This window comes from Anser anser (assembly GCF_964211835.1).
Source record: "Anser anser genome assembly, contig: HAP1_SCAFFOLD_406, whole genome shotgun sequence".
In the NCBI taxonomy this organism is placed as follows: Eukaryota; Metazoa; Chordata; class Aves; order Anseriformes; family Anatidae; genus Anser; species Anser anser.
Window position 1 is genome coordinate 5,104 of NW_028153910.1, and position 20,769 is coordinate 25,872.

Here is a 20,769-nt window from a genome sequence, read left to right on the forward strand (position 1 = left end):
ATTGAGTCCAGAGAGTGCACTGGCACCACTGGGGATGCAGTGCAGTGAGTCCAGAGAGTGCACTGGCACCACTGGTGCACTGCCAGTGCACTCTCTGGACTCACTGCACTACATACCCAAGGAGCCAGTTCACTCTCTGGACTCACTGCACTGCATCCCCAGTGGTGCCAGTGCACTCTCTGGACTCACTGCACTACATACCCAAGGTGCCAGTTCACTCTCTGGACTCACTGCACTGCATCCGCAGTGGTGCCAGGGCACTCTCTGGACTCACTGCACTGCATCCCCAGTGGTGCCAGTGCACTCTATGGGCTCACTGCTCTGCATCCCCTGAGGTGCCAGTGCACTCTCTGGACTCACTGCACTGCATCCCCAGTGGTGCCAGTGCACTCTCTGGACTCACTGCAGTGCGTCCCCAGTGGTGCCAGTGCACTCTCTTTACTCACTGCCCTGCATCCCCAGAGGTGCCAGCGAACTGTCTGGACTCACTGCACTGCATCCTCAGTGGTGCCAGCGCACTCTCTGGAGTCACTGCACTGCATCGCCAAGGTGCCAGTGCACTCTCTGGACTCACTGCTCTGCTCCAGCCGCACCAGCCGCTCCAGCGTCGGCAGCCGCTCCAGCCTCGGCAGCCCCTCCAGCCGCTCCAGCCGCGGCAGCCGCTCCAGCCGCTCCAGACGCGGCAGCCGCTCCAGCCGCTCCAGATGCGGCAGCCGCTCCTGCCGCGGTAGCCGCGGCAGCCGCTCCAGCCTCTCCATCCGCTCCAGCCGCTCCAGCCGCGGCAACTGCTCCAGCCGCTCCAGCCGCTCCAGCCGCGGTAGCATCCCCAGCCCCGTTAGCCGCTCCAGCCGCGACAGCCGCTCCAGCCGCGGCAGCCGCTCCCACTCCTGTGTCTGCATCACCAGTGGACGGCTCTCCACTGGGGATGCACTGCAGTGAGTCCAGAAAGTGCACTGGCACCATTGGGGATGCAGTGCAGTGAGTCCAGAGAGTGCTCTGGCACCTTGGGGATGCAGTGCAGTGAGTCCAGAGAGTGCACTGGCACCATGGGGATGCAGTGCAGTGAGTCCAGAAATTGCACTGGCACCTTGGGGATGCAGTGCAGTGAGTCCAGAGAGTGCACTGGCACCACTGGGGATGCACTGCAATGAGTCCAGAGATTGCACTGGCACCACTGGGGATGCAGTGCAGTGAGTCCACAGAGTGCACTGGCAGCACTGGGTATGCAGTGCAGTGACTCTAGAGAGGGAAGTGGCACCACTATGGAGTCTATGGACTCACTGCACTGCATCCCCAGTGGTGCCAGTGCACTCTCTGGACTCACTGCACGGCATCCCCAGTGGTGCCAGTGCACTCTCTGGACTCACTGCTCTGCATTCCCAAGGTGCCAGTGCACTCTCTGGATTCACTGCACTGCATCCCCAGTGGTGCAAGTGCACTCTCTGGACTCACTGCACTGCATCCCCAGTGGTGCCAGTGCACTCTCTGGACTCACTGCACTGCATCCCCAGTGGTGCCAGTGCACTCTCTGGACTCACTGCAGTGCATTCCGAGGAGTGCCAGTGCACTCTCTGGACTCACTGCTCTGCTCCAGCCGCACCAGCCGCGGCAGCCGCTCCAGACGCTCCAGCCGCGACAGCCGCTCCAGACGCTCCAGCCGCGGCAGCCGCTCCAGACGCGGCAACCGAGGCAGCCGCTCCTGCCGCGGTAGCCGCTCCAGCCGCTCCAGCCGCGGCAGCCGCTCCAGCCGCTCCAGCCGCGGCAACTGCTCCAGCCGCTCCAGCCGCTCCAGCCGCGGTAGCCTCTCCAGCCGCGTTAGCGGCTGCCGCGGCTGGAGCGGCTGGAGCGGCTGCCGCGGATGGAGCGGCTGCCGCGGCTACCGCGGCAGGAGCGGCTGCCGCGGCTGGAGCGGCTGCGGCGGCTGGAGCGGCTGGAGCGGCTGCCGCGGCTGGAGCGGCTGGAGGGGCTGCCGAGGCTGGAGCGTCTGCCGAGGCTGGAGCGGCTGGTACGGCTGGAGCAGAGCAGTGAGTCCAGAGAGTGCACTGGCACCACTGGGGATGCAGTGCAGTGAGCCCGTAGAGTGCACTGGCACCACTGGGGATGCACTGCAGTGAGTCCAGAGAGTGCACTGGCACCTCTGGGGATGCAGTGCAGTGACTCCAGAGAGTGCGCTGGCACCACTGGGGATGCAGTGCAGTGAGTCCAGAGAGTGCACTGGCACCACTGGGGATGCAGTGCAGTGAGTCCAGAGAGTGCACTGGTACCACTGGGGATGCACTGCAGTGAGTCCAGAGAGTGCACTGGCACCACTGGGGATGCAGTGCAGTGAGTCCAGAGAGTGCACTGGCACCACTGGGGATGCAGGGCAGTGAGTCCAGAGAGTGCACTGGCACCACTGGGGATGCACTGCAGTGAGTCCAGAGAGTGCAATGGCAACACTTGGGATGCAGTGCAGTGAATCCACATAGTGCACTGGCACCACAGGGGATGCACTGCAGTGAGTCCAGAGAGTGCACTGGCAACACTGGGGATGCAGTGCAGTGAGTCCAGAGAGTGCACTGGCACCACTGGGGATGCAGTGCAGTGAGTCCAGAGAGTGAACTGGCACCTTGGGTATGTAGAGCAGTGAGTCCAGAGAGTGCACTGGCACCACTGGGGATGCAGTGCAGTGAGTCCAGAGAGTGAACTGGCACCTTGGGTATGTAGTGCAGTGAGTCCAGAGAGTGCACTGGCACCATGGGGATGCAGGGCAGTGAGTCCAGAGAGTGCGCTGGCACCACTGGGGATGCAGTGCAGTGAGTCCAGAGAGTGAACTGGCACCTTGGGTATGTAGTGCAGTGAGTCCACAGAGTGCACTGGCACCATGGGGATGCAGTGCAGTGAGTCCAGAGAGTGCGCTGGCACCACTGGGGATGCAGTGCAGTGAGTCCACAGAGTGCACTGGCACCACTGGGGATGCACTGCAGTGAGTCCAGAGAGTGCACTGGCACCACTGGTGATGCAGTGCAGTGAGTCCACAGAGTGCACTGGCACCACTGGGGATGCAGGGCAGTGAGTCCAGAGAGTGCACTGGCACCACTGGGGATGCAGTACAGAGAGTCCACAGAGTGCACTGGCACCACTGGGGATGCACTGCAGTGAGTCCAGAGAGTGCACTGGCACCACTGGGGATGCACTGCAGTGAGTCCAGAGAGTGCACTGGCACCACTGGTGATGCAGTGCAGTGAGTCCAGAGAGTGCACTGGCACCACTGGGGATGCAGTGCAGTGAATCCAGAGAGTGCACTGTCACCGCTGGGGATTCACTGCAGTGAGTGCAGAGAGGGCACTGGCACCACTGGGAATGCAGTGCAGTGACTCCAGAGGGTGCACTGGCACCACTGGGGACTGTTTTGCAAAGAAAAGCGTTTTATTGTTGCTATTCACAGCTTCCATTATTCACAGGTTTTTGAATGCTAACATTGCTCAGGAAAAGATCTGATATTTGTAGGGGTACCGTCATTCCTAGTTATTTGTTTTTACATTGTCCTTGCATTTATTACCATATAATTTCAAGTCTAAGTTTGTGGTTTAAGTTATAATAAGGAAAAAAGCAGTAGTTGAGGTGATCAGGTTAAAGATTATAGATGGAGAGGAACTTGGCGTTAGATACTAAAAACAGGATGGCAGTTAGCCTTGCCTTAGAAAAATTAAAATGGTTGACTAAACTTTTTTTCCCAAAACGTTGTGTTGACCAGCCAATTTGTTTTTGGCGGTATTAAAGCTGTCTGCAATAAGTTTTTCTGTTTTGGATTGTAGCTAGTTCCTCTAGGTGCTCCCGCAGAATAGTATTTTTACTATACCTATATATACTTTATATATTTACTATACCTATATATACCTAATGCCTTTCTTAGAAACAAACAAACAAAATCTCTTTTTAAATATAACTTTCTTGCAGTTGTTAATGATTGAATTGCTCCGCCACAAAGGATTCTTTTTCCACCGGAGACGATATGTATGGATTGGCAAGAAACACAAAGTGTTGGAGTTGGCCTGTACAATCTTGGCAACACACGTTTTCTTAATGCTACTCTACAGTGTTTGACCTACACCCCCCACTTGCCAATTACATGCTTTCTCTTGAGCACAGCCAGTCATGTGAGTACTTTCTAACAGTATTTTAAATCTGTTGGATAGCTCTGAAGGTGAAGAACAGCAGTGATTCTGTGAGACAAAGTTACTTGCCTGATTTTACCTGTGGAAGCTGGCTTTGAGCATTTTATTAGCAGTGGGCTCAGAATAGCATATGGAGTGCGTTTAATGCACCATGTGTGTTTTTTGTTTGTTTTTTTAAAAGGATCTTTTCTTGCTTCATGGGAATAATGAAGTGCATTGGACAGGAATGCATTTAATGAACATTTGGCATTTGGGCTATTTGGGCTTCCTGCTGCTAGAAAGGCAATAAAATTTAGGATGTTGGCATCATAGGTCTTTAGTCTTCACAGCCTAGGTTCCATAATGCACTACAATAAATGGTCTGTTCGTTGTTGAACCAATTAAAAAAAACAGAAGCAAACAAAAACAAAACCTAGAAAGCAATATGAGCTGTTATGAACATGACTAGATTTTTTTGTGGGACTGTATTAAAATCTAGACTGATTTTGTTCTAAATAAAATGTTGTACTATAAACTAAATGTTGTACTAAACGTGTATGCTTTTTAGGCTGGTATCTTTGTATCGATACCTAGAAATTTAACTGTTTTCTTCCTGTATATAGAAATTGTTTCAGTTAAGAATCCTGTTGAAAAAAGGAGGGCAGAAGTACTATTACATACATTACTTTAGTTTTTCCTTTCTCCCAAAGGACTCGTAGCTCTGTATCATGAAGCTCAACTGACAGCACTGTGCTGAAAATAACCCACATTCTCTTAATGCTGTATCATCAATGTCAAATATTCTTTCCTCATATATTTTGCAGCCTGTGGAGTTCACATTCCTGTCAGCCTTCACAAACGTGACTTTGCAGTAGTCTTTTAGATTTCTCATCACAAAATGCACTTGAACACAAGCTTAATGGATATTTTTATTCTATAAAGTTGTGTGAAATGAAATGTTACGAGACTGTTGGGACAAGGAGACTTATCTATAGTTTAAATGTTACTTATATGTTTGTTTGTAGTTATGTCTGTTTCGCTAGACTGGGATGCTTTCTTCTTTCACTCTTCAGGTCGTGAACAAGATTTTTGCATGATGTGCACGATGGAGACTCACATTAACCAGGCCCTGCGTTGCACTGTTGATGCCATCGAGCCTACGCGTGTTATCAATAACCTCAGTCGTAAGTGGCTTCAGATGTATTTCTTTTTCAGTATCTTGTAATCTTCAAATAATTATTTGATGTGTATAAATGGTTTTAACACTGTAAAGAAGAGAGATTTTAGAAATACGAGAATTATTTCATTTTTAAATGAGGTAAATACTATCATCTTCTTATTTAGGAATAGGACAACATTTCCATTTTGGCAGTCAAGAAGACGCACACGAGTTCTTGCGCTATACTGTCGATGCTATGCAGGAAGCGTGCTTGAATGGAAGCACCAAGTCAGCATAAACAAATTCACTTTTATACGTTCTCTAGCACCTTGTAGTCCTTTATTTACTATCAAAACTGAAAGTCTACGTCATCCTTGGTTTTCATAAAACTCTTTGAAGAGTTAACTGTGTGCCTTAAATCTTCTGAGGTCTGATTATAATTTATTTCCAGATTGGACAGATCTTCTCAAGCTACCACCATCATTCATCAAATATTTGGAGGATTTCTAAGATCAAGAGGTACTTTAAAAAATATTCCTGTCCTTAGAACTGATCTGTGTCTTTTGTCGGTAGTAAAGCAGTCTGCAGTTTGTCTAAAGTAGTATCTATCGACAACTTGAATTTGGACAGTTAGTCTCCTCCACGTATTGTTAAGCATTTATATTTTGCTTCCACTGAAGTGCTTGAATTGCAAAGCAGTTTCGGATACGTATGAGGCATTTCTTGATATCACTTTGGATATAAAGGTAGGATGTTTTGTAAATATAATTCATGATGTTTAAGTACATGTATAACTTTCTAAATTAAACTTGTTTAACTTAAAAAACCAAACCACATACAATGTTAAAATATAAGAGCTTGGTGGTGGTTAGAAAGTGGATTGGACTTTGTCCTTCTGTGGAACCCCTGTAAATAGTCTCCGCATAAGGAGACAGCTCCACGTAAGGACACAGTTCAAGAGCTGTGCAAGACGCTGCTTAGTGAGCCAGCACAGGCTGCTAACATTAATTACCACAGAGCCAGCTCACATTCTCAACTCACAGGAACCTGCTGCTGCCTTCCACTCCAAATCATTCTCCATAGCTCCTTGCTTCAGCTCACCACTACTACAAAATGAAGCAACAACAACAACAACAACAACAACAAAGCTGCGTCTCCTTATTTCTAAATGAAGTTAAAAGATAACTTATGCTCTAAGTCATGCAATACATAAAACTAATATCTAGTATTAAGACATAATTAGTAATAATCTTACTCGCTACATTTGTAGCAATTCTCTCCATCCAGCTCTTCAGGTTTCACAAATAGTTCTAGAGCTCTGGTAACAGATGAAACCGCCTAGAGGAGCGAGAGAGAAGAGCGTAAAGTCACTGTAAATTCAAAATTCCAGAGATGCACTAGGAGTTTATAAGAGAATCTGACTAATACATACGTAAGCGATCTACTGGTAAGGTATTTAGGGTTAGGGGTTTAAGGTCTCAATTTTTGTTTGTTTTTAAGGTTAGGGGCTCCAGGGTTAGGGCCTTGAGAGTCTTAATTTTTTGGGTTAGGGTTTAGAGGGTCTTAATTTTTAGGGTTAGGGGTTTTAGGCGTAGGTCTTCAGGGCTTTAGTGTGGTAAATTTTATTGGGTTAGGGCTGAAAGGGTTTTTAGGGTTAGGGTTTCTAGAGTTTTTTGGGGTGGGGGTTAGGGTTAGATGCGTGGGTGCCGTAGGGTTAGGGGTTAGGCCTAATATTAGGGCGGAAGGCCAAATTAAGAGGGTGGGAGACCCCCAAAATTGAAGGGTTGAAGCCCCAAGTTAGGGGAAGGAACCTCAAAGTTGTGGGGTCCCCCAAAATTGGGCAGAAGAACTATTAATATTGGGGGAAACCCGAAAAAAGGAGGGTGGGGGACTCTAAAATTGGGGGGGACCCCCAAAAGTGGTCAGGTCCCCCCAAATTAGGGGAGGAACCCCCAAGATTGGGTGGGTGAACCCCCAAATTGGGGGGAAGAACACTTAAAATGGAAGCGTGAAATTCCAGAATTGAATGTGGACCCCCCAAGAACTGGGGAGGAATCCCCAAAATTCGGGGGGACCCTCAAAATTGGGGTTAAAGCCCCAGATGTCGGGGAGTGAAGCCCCAAATTAAGGGATGGAACCTCAAAAATGTGGTGAGAACCCCAACATTGGGGGAAAGAACCTTAATATTAGGGTGGCAGGCCTAAAAAAGATGGTGGGGGACCCCAAAATTGTGGGGGGATTGGAAGGGGGGGGGGAATCCCCAAAATGGAGGGGGAACCCCAAAACTGGGGGGGCGAAGCACCAAATTAGGGAAAGGAACCGAAAATTGTGGGGAAGAACCCTGAAATGGAGAGGTGAAAACCCGAAATTGAGGGGAAAACCCCAAAACGGCGGGAAAACCTCCATAAACACAAAATGGAACGGGAAATGTAACAGAGCAAAAAACGTGGCGTCCTACGGCAAACTGCGAGGCTCAATTTTCCGGGGAGTGCTGGGAAATGTAGTTCTTGGGAACTGGGTTTCCGGGAGGCCATGTTGCCTTCCCAGAGCATGTCGGGAGGTGCAGTTCTCGAGAAGCCGCTTACCGGGCAGCCATATTGGGAGTCCGGGGAATGCCGGGAGATGTAGTCTTCCGGCACTGGGCTTCCGGGAGGCCATATTGGTTTCCCAGAGCATGCCGGGGTATGTAGTACTCGAGGGCACTGGGCTTCCGGGAGGCCATGTTGTTTTCCCAGAGCATGCCGGGAGATGTAGTTTTCCGGCACTGGACTTCCGGGAGGCCATATTGTTTTCCCAGAGCATGCCGGGAGATGTAGTTCTCGGACACTGAGCTTCCGGGAGGCCATGTTTTTTTCCTAGAACATGCTGGGAGATGTAGTCTTCCGGCACTGGACTTCCGGGAGGCCATATTGGTTTCCCAGAGCATGCCGGGATATGTAGTTTTCCGGCACTGGACTTCCGGGACGCCATATTGTTTTCCCAGGGCATGCCGGGAGATGTAGTACTCGGGGGCACTGGGCTTCCGGGAAGCCATGTTGTTTTCCCAGAGCATGCCGGGAGATGTAGTTTTCCGGCACTGGACTTCCGGGAGGCCATATTGTTTTCCCAGAGCATGCCGGGAGATGTAGTCTTCCGGCACTGGGCGTTTTTTGCTAATAATAATTTTTGTACTAATAACATAGGCTCAGGCAAGGATCTCAGTGAGGTAGCATTTTTATTCACTAGTGCAATGGCAGGTGTCCCACAAGCCACGTACTAGTTTATACAGTTTAACACAGTTTATATAAATTTTTTTTTTCCCTCTCGGTGACCAGGACCCTCCCCAGTTTCCCAATTGACCGGGTAATCCAGGTTCACAATCTATCTGGTTCTTCACAGAAAATACACAGCTGCTGGCCTGTTACAAGTCAATTTTCTTTTTTTCTTGACTGTTTTCCTCTTTGAGGTGGTAATGTTTCTTACACCGTGATTTCCACCCAATTGCTCTAAGGATTCTGGTTGTCTGCATTTTACAAGGTTGTCTGTGAAGCTTTCTTATCACTGCACGCATATCTCAGTACCACCTTCCTTCCCTCTAAACGATGTAACTCTGTGCAAAAACATTTTTATTCCCACAACCTTGATCCCCTTACCCTAAAATCCTTATTCCCTTTAACCCTAACAACTCTAACCACAACCCTAACCCTTCATATCAACCCCCCAACGCTAATGACACTGACTAATGATCCAAACCCCAAACTGCCCCTAACCCCAGGCAACTGACAAAGAAACTGACACATAGCTGAAAACTACAAAAAAGGCAAAACCCTGGATACACACCCCAAATCACAAACACGTGACCAAAATGCTACAGAAAAGCCCCAGACGCAGGCCCCAAGCACTACAGCTAGGCCCCAGAAGCTCAAGACACATCCCAAAGCCAAAATGCAAGCCCCAAACGCTACAGAAAAGCCCCCAAACACCAGACGCAGGCTGCAGAAGTCTACAAGCAGGCCCCAACCACACCCGGATGCAGACCCCAACTGTCCACAAGCAGCTCCCAACCCCCCCCCATGAACTGGACCCCACCCCACCCAGATGCAGGCCCCAGCCCCAGCCCCCACGCCCCAGACTCTGGCCCCAAAGGTGTACAACCAGCTCCCAAATGTCCCCCTCAAAGGGAGGCTCCAAAGCCCGCCAGAAGACCCTAGAGTGTACAAGCAGCTCCCAACCCCCCCAGCACAGGCCCCAACCCCCCCCAGACACAGGCCCCAAAGGTGTCCAAGCAACTCCCCACCCTCCCCAGAGGCACACCCCAAAGGTGTACAAACAGCCCCAACCCCCCAAGACCCAGACCCCTACAGTGTACAAGCAGCTCCCACCCCCCCCCGCAAGGCAGGCCCTAACAGTGTACAAGCAGCTCCCACCCCCCCCCCAGACGCAGGCCCCACCAAAGGTGTACAAGCAGGCCCCTACAGTATACAAGCAGCTCACAACCACCCCCCCCAGAGGCAGGCCCCAACCCCCTCCAGATGCAAGCCCCAAAGGTGTACAAGCAGCTCCCAACCCCCTCCAGATGCAGATCCCTACATTGTACAAGCAGATCCCAACACCTGCCCCCAAATTCACTTTTATACGTTCTCTAGCACCTTGTAGTCCTTTATTTACTATCAAAACTGAAAGTCTACGTCATCCGGTTTTCATAAAACTCTTTGAAGAGTTAACTGTGTGCCTTAAATCTTCTGAGGTCTGATTATAATTTATTTCCAGATTGGACAGATCTTCTCAAGCTACCACCATCATTCATCAAATATTTGGAGGATTTCTAAGATCAAGAGGTACTTTTAAAAATATTCCTGTCCTTAGAACTGATCTGTGTCTTTTGTCGGTAGTAAAGCAGTCTGCAGCTTGTCTAAAGTAGTATCTATCGACAACTTGAATTTGGACAGTTAGTCTCCTCCACGTATTGTTAAGCATTTATATTTTGCTTCCACTGAAGTGCTTGAATTGCAAAGCAGTTTCGGATACATATGAGGCATTTCTTGATATCACTTTGGATATAAAGGTAGGATGTTTTGTAAATATAATTCATGATGTTTAAGTACATGTATAACTTTCTAAATTAAACTTGTTTAACTTAAAAAACCAAACCACATACAATGTTAAGATATAAGAGCTTAAGAGAGCAGATGGAAGCATCTGCCTCGAGGGCAGGTGAGTTGGCAGAGTAAGGGAGCAGATGAGAGTACCTGTCCTAGCTGTGCTGTGGCTTTGGATGCTGCCGCGGCCTATGCTTTTCTTTTTCTTTCGCAGGTGCCTTGCACAGACTCAGAGGGGCCAAGCTGCACTCTGAAGAGCAGCACGAGAAGGGCAGGCTGGTCGTGAGTGGGGTTGGAGCGGAATGGCCAAGTTGCGCAAGGTGACTGCGAAGGGTATCCATTTTGCTTTTCAGGTGTCATGGCAGGCTCTACACAGAAGTGGCTGAGGATTTGAGAAGAGGTTACAGAGCATCAAGGAGCAGCACATGCAGTGACGGTTTCCAAACGGTATGGTTGCTTTCTCTTCTGTTCATCAGGTGCCACAGGCAAGGTGGGCTGTGACGTTAGTCTTTAGAATCGGAGCTAAGCAGGTCGCTAGAATGCCACAGGGCATCTGAGAAGGGTGTTTTAACAGAAAAAGCTTGTCTGGCATGGCAGTGCCTGATGGCAGTGTGTTTCCACAGGTGAAGAGGTGCCTGAAGCCCCATCCTGTCTAGCCTGCGCACACCTCGCTGAGAATGAAAGCCGCTTTCCAGTAATTCAGAAAGCCAAGTTACATCTCGGCCTCGAGCATCTGGGGCCTGTGCTTTTGGGCCTGTCTGTAGCATTTGGCACTTGCATTAATACTTTCTTGGCATATATTTAGGCTTTTGGGGCCAGTGACTTGGGGGGGTGTGGAGCTGCTTGTACACCTTTGGGGCTTGCATCTGGGGGGGGGGGGTTGGGAGTTGCTTGTACACCTTTGGGGACTGTGGCTGGGGGGGGGGTCAGGGCCTGCATCTGGGGGGGTTGGAAGCTGCTCCTACAATGTAGGGATCTGTATCTGTGGGGGTTGGGAGCTGCTTGTACACAGTATGGGCTTGCGTTTGGGGGCAGGTGTTGGGAGCTGCTTGTACAATGTAGGGATCTGCATCTGGAGGGGGTTGGGAGCTGCTTGTACACCTTTGGGGCTTGCATCTGGAGGGGGTTGGGGCCTGCCTCTGGGGGGGGTGGTTGTGAGCTGCTTGTATACTGTAGGGGCCTGCTTGTACACCTTTGGTGGGGCCTGCGTCTGGGGGGGGGGTGGGAGCTGCTTGTACACTGTTAGGGCCTGCCTTGCGGGGGGGGGTGGGAGCTGCTTGTACACTGTAGGGGTCTGGGTCTTGGGGGGTTGGGGCTGTTTGTACACCTTTGGGGTGTGCCTCTGGGGAGGGTGGGGAGTTGCTTGGACACCTTTGGGGCCTGTGTCTGGGGGGGGTTGGGGCCTGTGCTGGGGGGGTTGGGAGCTGCTTGTACACTCTAGGGTCTTCTGGCGGGCTTTGGAGCCTCCCTTTGAGGGGGACATTTGGGAGCTGGTTGTACACCTTTGGGGCCAGAGTCTGGGGCGTGGGGGCTGGGGCTGGGGCCTGCATCTGGGTGGGGTGGGGTCCAGTTCATGGGGGGGGGTTGGGAGCTGCTTGTGGACAGTTGGGGTCTGCATCCGGGTGTGGTTGGGGCCTGCTTGTAGACTTCTGCAGCCTGCGTCTGGTGTTTGGGGGCTTTTCTGTAGCGTTTGGGGCTTGCATTTTGGCTTTGGGATGTGTCTTGAGCTTCTGGGGCCTAGCTGTAGTGCTTGGGGCCTGCGTCTGGGGCTTTTCTGTAGCATTTTGGTCACGTGTTTGTGATTTGGGGTGTGTATCCAGGGTTTTGCCTTTTTTGTAGTTTTCAGCTATGTGTCAGTTTCTTTGTCAGTTGCCTGGGGTTAGGGGCAGTTTGGGGTTTGGATCATTAGTCAGTGTCATTAGCGTTGGGGGGTTGATATGAAGGGTTAGGGTTGTGGTTAGAGTTGTTAGGGTTAAAGGGAATAAGGATTTTAGGGTAAGGGGATCAAGGTTGTGGGAATAAAAATGTTTTTGCACAGAGTTACATCGTTTAGAGGGAAGGAAGGTGGTACTGAGATATGCTTGCAGTGATAAGAAAGCTTCACAGACAACCTTGTAAAATGCAGACAACCAGAATCCTTAGAGCAAATTAGTTATACATGGCATATTTAAACATAACATTTAGCAAATTTAGTTATACATGTATAACTTTCTAAATTAAACTTGTTTAACTTAAAAAACCAAACCACATACAATGTTAAAATATAAGAGCTTAAGAGAGCAGATGGAAGCATCTGCCTCGAGGGCAGGTGAGTTGGCAGAGTAAGGGAGCAGATGAGAGTACCTGTCCTAGCTGTGCTGTGGCTTTGGATGCTGCCGCGGCCTATGCTTTTCTTTTTCTTTCGCAGGTGCCTTGCACAGACTCGGGCCAAGCTGCACTCTGAAGAGCAGCACGAGAAGGGCAGGCTGGTCGTGAGTGGGGTTGGAGCGGAATGGCCAAGTTGCGCAAGGTGACTGCGAAGGGTATCCATTTTGCTTTTCAGGTGTCATGGCAGGCTCTACACAGAAGTGGCTGAGGATTTGAGAAGAGGTTACAGAGCATCAAGGAGCAGCACGTGCAGTGACGGTTTCCAAACGGTATGGTTGCTTTCTCTTCTGTTCATCAGGTGCCACAGGCAAGGTGGGCTGTGACGTTAGTCTTTAGAATCGGAGCTAAGCAGGTCACTAGAATGCCACAGGGCATCTGAGAAGGGTGTTTTAACAGAAAAAGCTTGTCTGGCATGGCAGTGCCTGATGGCAGTGTTTTTCCACAGGTGAAGAGGTGCCTGAAGCCCCATCCTGTCTAGCCTGCGCACACCTCGCTGAGAATGAAAGCCGCTTTCCAGTAATTCAGAAAGCCAAGTTACATCTCGGCCTCGAGCATCTGGGGCCTGTGCTTTTGGGCCTGTCTGTAGCATTTGGCACTTGCATTAATACTTTCTTGGCATATATTTAGGCTTTTGGGGCCAGTGACTTGGGGGGGTGTGGAGCTGCTTGTACACCTTTGGGGCTTGCATCTGGGGGGGGGGGTTGGGAGTTGCTTGTACAGCTTTGGGGACTGTGGCTGGGGGGGGGTCAGGGCCTGCATCTGGGGGGGTTGGAAGCTGCTCCTACAATGTAGGGATCTGTATCTGTGGGGGTTGGGAGCTGCTTGTACACAGTATGGGCTTGCGTTTGGGGGCAGGTGTTGGGAGCTGCTTGTACAATGTAGGGATCTGCATCTGGAGGGGGTTGGGAGCTGCTTGTACACCTTTGGGGCTTGCATCTGGAGGGGGTTGGGGCCTGCCTCTGGGGGGGGTGGTTGTGAGCTGCTTGTATACTGTAGGGGCCTGCTTGTACACCTTTGGTGGGGCCTGCGTCTGGGGGGGGGGTGGGAGCTGCTTGTACACTGTTAGGGCCTGCCTTGCGGGGGGGGGTGGGAGCTGCTTGTACACTGTAGGGGTCTGGGTCTTGGGGGGTTGGGGCTGTTTGTACACCTTTGGGGTGTGCCTCTGGGGAGGGTGGGGAGTTGCTTGGACACCTTTGGGGCCTGTGTCTGGGGGGGGTTGGGGCCTGTTCTGGGGGGGTTGGGAGCTGCTTGTACACTCTAGGGTCTTCTGGCGGGCTTTGGAGCCTCCCTTTGAGGGGGACATTTGGGAGCTGGTTGTACACCTTTGGGGCCAGAGTCTGGGGCGTGGGGGCTGGGGCTGGGGCCTGCATCTGGGTGGGGTGGGGTCCAGTTCATGGGGGGGGGTTGGGAGCTGCTTGTGGACAGTTGGGGTCTGCATCCGGGTGTGGTTGGGGCCTGCTTGTAGACTTCTGCAGCCTGCGTCTGGTGTTTGGGGGCTTTTCTGTAGCGTTTGGGGCTTGCATTTTGGCTTTGGGATGTGTCTTGAGCTTCTGGGGCCTAGCTGTAGTGCTTGGGGCCTGCGTCTGGGGCTTTTCTGTAGCATTTTGGTCACGTGTTTGTGATTTGGGGTGTGTATCCAGGGTTTTGCCTTTTTTGTAGTTTTCAGCTATGTGTCAGTTTCTTTGTCAGTTGCCTGGGGTTAGGGGCAGTTTGGGGTTTGGATCATTAGTCAGTGTCATTAGCGTTGGGGGGTTGATATGAAGGGTTAGGGTTGTGGTTAGAGTTGTTAGGGTTAAAGGGAATAAGGATTTTAGGGTAAGGGGATCAAGGTTGTGGGAATAAAAATGTTTTTGCACAGAGTTACATCGTTTAGAGGGAAGGAAGGTGGTACTGAGATATGCGTGCAGTGATAAGAAAGCTTCACAGACAACCTTGTAAAATGCAGACAACCAGAATCCTTAGAGCAATTGGGTGGAAATCACGGTGTAAGAAACATTACCACCTCAAAGAGGAAAACAGTCAAGAAAAAAAGAAAATTGACTTGTAACAGGCCAGCAGCTGTGTATTTTCTGTGAAGAACCAGATAGATTGTGAACCTGGATTACCCGGTCAATTGGGAAACTGGGGAGGGTCCTGGTCACCGAGAGGGAAAAAAAAAATTTATATAAACTGTGTTAAACTGTATAAACTAGTACGTGGCTTGTGGGACACCTGCCATTGCACTCGTGAATAAAAATGCTACCTCACTGAGATCCTTGCCTGAGCCTATGTTATTAGTACAAAAATTATTATTAGCAAAAAACGCCCAGTGCCGGAAGACTACATCTCCCGGCATGCTCTGGGAAAACAATATGGCCTCCCGGAAGTCCAGTGCCGGAAAACTACATCTCCCGGCATGCTCTGGGAAAACAACATGGCTTCCCGGAAGCCCAGTGCCCCCGAGTACTACATCTCCCGGCATGCCCTGGGAAAACAATATGGCCTCCCGGAAGTCCAGTGCCGGAAAACTACATATCCCGGCATGCTCTGGGAAACCAATATGGCCTCCCGGAAGTCCAGTGCCGGAAGACTACATCTCCCAGCATGTTCTAGGAAAAAAACATGGCCTCCCGGAAGCTCAGTGTCCGAGAACTACATCTCCCGGCATGCTCTGGGAAAACAATATGGCCTCCCGGAAGTCCAGTGCCGGAAAACTACATCTCCCGGCATGCTCTGGGAAAACAACATGGCCTCCCGGAAGCCCAGTGCCCTCGAGTACTACATACCCCGGCATGCTCTGGGAAACCAATATGGCCTCCCGGAAGCCCAGTGCCGGAAGACTACATCTCCCGGCATTCCCCGGACTCCCAATATGGCTGCCCGGTAAGCGGCTTCTCGAGAACTGCACCTCCCGACATGCTCTGGGAAGGCAACATGGCCTCCCGGAAACCCAGTTCCCAAGAACTACATTTCCCAGCACTCCCCGGAAAATTGAGCCTCGCAGTTTGCCGTAGGACGCCACGTTTTTTGCTCTGTTACATTCCCCGTTCCATTTTGTGTTTATTGAGGTTTTCCCGCCGTTTTGGGGTTTTCCCCTCAATTTCGGGTTTTCACCTCTCCATTTCAGGGTTCTTCCCCACAATTTTCGGTTCCTTTCCCTAATTTGGTGCTTCGCCCCCCCAGTTTTGGGGTTCCCCCTCCATTTTGGGGATTCCCCCCCCCCTTCCAATCCCCCCACAATTTTGGGGTCCCCCACCATCTTTTTTAGGCCTGCCACCCTAATATTAAGGTTCTTTCCCCCAATGTTGGGGTTCTCACCACATTTTTGAGGTTCCATCCCTTAATTTGGGGCTTCACTCCCCGACATCTGGGGCTTTAACCCCAATTTTGAGGGTCCCCCCGAATTTTGGGGATTCCTCCCCAGTTCTTGGGGGGTCCACATTCAATTCTGGAATTTCACGCTTCCATTTTAAGTGTTCTTCCCCCCAATTTGGGGGTTCACCCACCCAATCTTGGGGGTTCCTCCCCTAATTTGGGGGGACCTGACCACTTTTGGGGGTCCCCCCCAATTTTAGAGTCCCCCACCCTCCTTTTTTCGGGTTTCCCCCAATATTAATAGTTCTTCTGCCCAATTTTGGGGGACCCCACAACTTTGAGGTTCCTTCCCCTAACTTGGGGCTTCAACCCTTCAATTTTGGGGGTCTCCCACCCTCTTAATTTGGCCTTCCGCCCTAATATTAGGCCTAACCCCTAACCCTACGGCACCCACGCATCTAACCCTAACCCCCACCCCAAAAAACTCTAGAAACCCTAACCCTAAAAACCCTTTCAGCCCTAACCCAATAAAATTTACCACACTAAAGCCCTGAAGACCTACGCCTAAAACCCCTAACCCTAAAAATTAAGACCCTCTAAACCCTAACCCAAAAAATTAAGACTCTCAAGGCCCTAACCCTGGAGCCCCTAACCTTAAAAACAAACAAAAATTGAGACCTTAAACCCCTAACCCTAAATACCTTACCAGTAGATCGCTTACGTATGTATTAGTCAGATTCTCTTATAAACTCCTAGTGCATCTCTGGAATTTTGAATTTACAGTGACTTTACGCTCTTCTCTCTCGCTCCTCTAGGCGGTTTCATCTGTTACCAGAGCTCTAGAACTATTTGTGAAACCTGAAGAGCTGGATGGAGAGAATTGCTACAAATGTAGCGAGTAAGATTATTACTAATTATGTCTTAATACTAGATATTAGTTTTATGTATTGCATGACTTAGAGCATAAGTTATCTTTTAACTTCATTTAGAAATAAGGAGACGCAGCTTTGTTGTTGTTGTTGTTGTTGTTGTTGTTGCTTCATTTTGTAGTAGTGGTGAGCTGAAGCAAGGAGCTATGGAGAATGATTTGGAGTGGAAGGCAGCAGCAGGTTCCTGTGAGTTGAGAATGTGAGCTGGCTCTGTGGTAATTAATGTTAGCAGCCTGTGCTGGCTCACTAAGCAGCGTCTTGCACAGCTCTTGAACTGTGTCCTTACGTGGAGCTGTCTCCTTATGCGGAGACTATTTACAGGGGTTCCACAGAAGGACAAAGTCCAATCCACTTTCTAACCACCACCAAGCTCTTATATTTTAACATTGTATGTGGTTTGGTTTTTTAAGTTAAACAAGTTTAATTTAGAAAGTTATACATGTACTTAAACATCATGAATTATATTTACAAAACATCCTACCTTTATATCCAAAGTGATATCAAGAAATGCCTCATATGTATCCGAAACTGCTTTGCAATTCAAGCACTTCAGTGGAAGCAAAATATAAATGCTTAACAATACGTGGAGGAGACTAACTGTCCAAATTCAAGTTGTCGATAGATACTACTTTAGACAAACTGCAGACTGCTTTACTACCGACAAAAGACACAGATCAGTTCTAAGGACAGGAATATTTTTTAAAGTACCTCTTGATCTTAGAAATCCTCCAAATATTTGATGAATGATGGTGGTAGCTTGAGAAGATCTGTCCAATCTGGAAATAAATTATAATCAGACCTCAGAAGATTTAAGGCACACAGTTAACTCTTCAAAGAGTTTTATGAAAACCAAGGATGACGTAGACTTTCAGTTTTGATAGTAAATAAAGGACTACAAGGTGCTAGAGAACGTATAAAAGTGAATTTGTTTATGCTGACTTGGTGCTTCCATTCAAGCACGCTTCCTGCATAGCATCGACAGTATAGCGCAAGAACTCGTGTGCGTCTTCTTGACTGCCAAAATGGAAATGTTGTCCTATTCCTAAATAAGAAGATGATAGTATTTACCTCATTTAAAAATGAAATAATTCTCGTATTTCTAAAATCTCTCTTCTTTACAGTGTTAAAACCATTTATACACATCAAATAATTATTTGAAGATTACAAGATACTGAAAAAGAAACACATCTGAAGCCACTTACGACTGAGGTTATTGATAACACGCGTAGGCTCGATGGCATCAACAGTGCAACGCAGGGCCTGGTTAATGTGAGTCTCCATCGTGCACATCATGCAAAAATCTTGTTCACGACCTGAAGAGTGAAAGAAGAAAGCATCCCAGTCTAGCGAAACAGACATAACTACAAACAAACATATAAGTAACATTTAAACTATAGATACAGTATCCACTCTCCTTGTCCCAACAGTCTCGTAACATTTCATTTCACACAACTTTATAGAATAAAAATATCCATTAAGCTTGTGTTCAAGTGCATTTTGTGATGAGAAATCTAAAAGACTACTGCAAAGTCACGTTTGTGAAGGCTGACAGGAATGTGAACTCCACAGGCTGCAAAATATATGAGGAAAGAATATTTGACATTGATGATACAGCATTAAGAGAATGTGGGTTATTTTCAGCACAGTGCTGTCAGGTGAGCTTCATGATACAGAGCTACGAGTCCTTTGGGAGAAAGGAAAAACTAAAGTAATGTATGTAATAGTACTTCTGCCCTCCTTTTTTCAACAGGATTCTTAACTGAAACAATTTCTATATACAGGAAGAAAACAGTTAAATTTCTAGGTATCGATACAAAGATACCAGCCTAAAAAGCATACACGTTTAGTACAACATTTAGTTTATAGTACAACATTTTATTTAGGACAAAATCAGTCTAGATTTTAATACAGTCCCACAAAAAAATCTAGTCATGTTCATAACAGCTCATATTGCTTTCTAGGTTTTGTTTTTGTTTGCTTCTTTTTTTTTAATTGGTTCAACAACGAACAGACCATTTATTGTAGTGCATTATGGAACCTAGGCTGTGAAGACTAAAGACCTATGATGCCAACATCCTAAATTTTATTGCCTTTCTAGCAGCAGGAAGCCCAAATAGCCCAAATGCCAAATGTTCATTAAATGCATTACTGTCCAATGCACTTCATTATTCCCATGAAGCAAGAAAAGATCCTTTTAAAAAAACAAACAAAAAACACACATGGTGCATTAAACGCACTCCATATGCTATTCTGAGCCCACTGCTAATAAAATGCTCAAAGCCAGCTTCCACAGGTAAAATCAGGCAAGTAACTTTGTCTCACAGAATCACTGCTGTTCTTCACCTTCAGAGCTATCCAACAGATTTAAAATACTGTTAGAAAGTACTCACATGACTGGCTGTGCTCAAGAGAAAGCATGTAATTGGCAAGTGGGGGGGGTGTAGGCCAAACACTGTAGAGTAGCATTAAGAAAGCGTGTGTTGCCAAGATTGTACAGGCCAACTCCAACACTTTGTGTTTCTTGCCAATCCATACGTATCTTCTCAGGTGGAAAAAGAATCCTTTGTGGCGGAGCAAGTCCATCAGTAACAACTGCAAGAAAGTTATATTTAAAAAGAGATTTTGTTTGTTTCTAAGAAAGGCATTAGGTATATATAGGTATAGTAAATATATAAAGTATATATAGGTATAGTAAAAATACTATTCTGCGGGAGCACCTAGAGGAACTAGCTACAATCCAAAACAGAAAAACTTATTGCAGACAGCTTTAATACTGCCAAATTCAAATTGGCTGGTCAACACAACGTTTTGGGAAAAAAAGTTTAGTCAACCATTTTAATTTTTCTAAGGCAAGGCTAACTGCCATCCTGTTTTTAGTATCTAACGCCAAGTTCCTCTCCATCTATAATCTTTAACCTGATTACCTCAACTACTGCTTTTTTCCTTATTATAACTTAAACCACAAACTTAGACTTGAAATTATATGGTAATAAATGCAAGGACAATGTAAAAACAAATAACTAGGAATGACGGTACCCCTACAAATATCAGATCTTTTCCTGAGCAATGTTAGCATTCAAAAACCTGTGAATAATGGAAGCTGTGAATAGCAACAATAAAACGCTTTTCTTTGCAAAACAGTCCCCAGTGGTGCCAGTGCACCCTCTGGAGTCACTGCACTGCATTCCCAGTGGTGCCAGTGCCCTCTCTGCACTCACTGCAGTGAATCCCCAGCGGTGACAGTGCACTCTCTGGATTCACTGCACTGCATCCCCAGTGGTGCCAGTGCACTCTCTGGACTCACTGCACTGCATCACCAGTGGTGCCAGTGCACTCTCTGGACTCACTGCAGTGCATCCCCAGTGGTGCCAGTGCACTCTCTGGACTCACTGCAGTGCATCCCCAGTGGTGCCAGTGCACTCTGTGGACTCTCTGTACTGCATCCCCAGTGGTGCCAGTGCACTCTCTGGACTCACTGCACTGCATCCCCAGTGGTGCCAGTGCACTCTGTGGACTCACTGCACTGCATCACCAGTGGTGCCAGTGCACTCTCTGGACTCACTGCAGTGCATCCCCAGTGGTGCCAGTGCACTCTGTGGACTCACTGCACTGCATCCCCAGTGGTGCCAGCGCACTCTCTGGACTCACTGCACTGCATCCCCATGGTGCCAGTGCACTCTGTGGACTCACTGCACTACATACCCAAGGTGCCAGTTCACTCTCTGGACTCACTGCACTGCATCCCCAGTGGTGCCAGCGCACTCTCTGGACTCACTGCCCTGCATCCCCATGGTGCCAGTACACTC

General features: G+C 48.7%; 1 protein-coding gene and 1 long non-coding RNA gene across 4 annotated transcripts; one reads left to right on the plus strand and one right to left on the minus strand.

The window, feature by feature from the left end:
- Positions 1-5,340: 5,340 nt before the first annotated feature.
- Positions 5,341-8,185, minus strand: LOC310891167. Its single transcript, XR_014577464.1, has 3 exons — positions 7,881-8,185; positions 6,551-6,633; positions 5,341-5,401 (listed from the first exon to the last, which is right to left on the minus strand). It is a non-coding gene; the product is annotated as an uncharacterized lncRNA (long non-coding RNA).
- Positions 8,186-12,806: 4,621 nt separating this feature from the next.
- On the plus strand, positions 12,807-19,213 carry LOC310891165 (uncharacterized protein). Of its 3 annotated transcripts, XR_014577462.1 has the most exons (5): positions 12,807-13,009; positions 13,186-13,273; positions 14,686-15,602; positions 16,850-16,932; positions 18,085-19,213. XR_014577462.1 is itself a non-coding variant. In XM_083853449.1 (3 exons), exons 1-2 carry the CDS (start codon positions 15,136-15,138, stop codon positions 16,875-16,877), a joined length of 495 nt encoding a protein of 164 aa, XP_083709575.1. In that variant the 5' UTR covers positions 13,978-15,135; the 3' UTR covers positions 16,878-16,932; positions 17,085-19,213. The 3 variants fall into 3 exon arrangements, 2 of the variants coding, with proteins under 2 accessions (XP_083709575.1, XP_083709574.1); XM_083853449.1 differs by lacking the exons at positions 12,807-13,009; positions 13,186-13,273 and having other exon boundaries at positions 13,978-15,602; positions 17,085-19,213; XM_083853448.1 differs by lacking the exons at positions 12,807-13,009; positions 13,186-13,273 and having other exon boundaries at positions 13,978-15,602.
- Positions 19,214-20,769: the final 1,556 nt, after the last annotated feature.

Coding starts and splice junctions, on each gene's coding strand:
- LOC310891165 (XM_083853449.1), top strand. CDS start 15,136: ATGCTCTGGGAAAACAACATGGCTTCCCGGAAGCCCAGTGCCCCCGAG. Junction 15,603..16,849: donor ACTCCCAATATGGCTGCCCG/GTAAGCGGCTTC, acceptor TCGCTCCTCTAG/GCGGTTTCATCTGTTACCAG.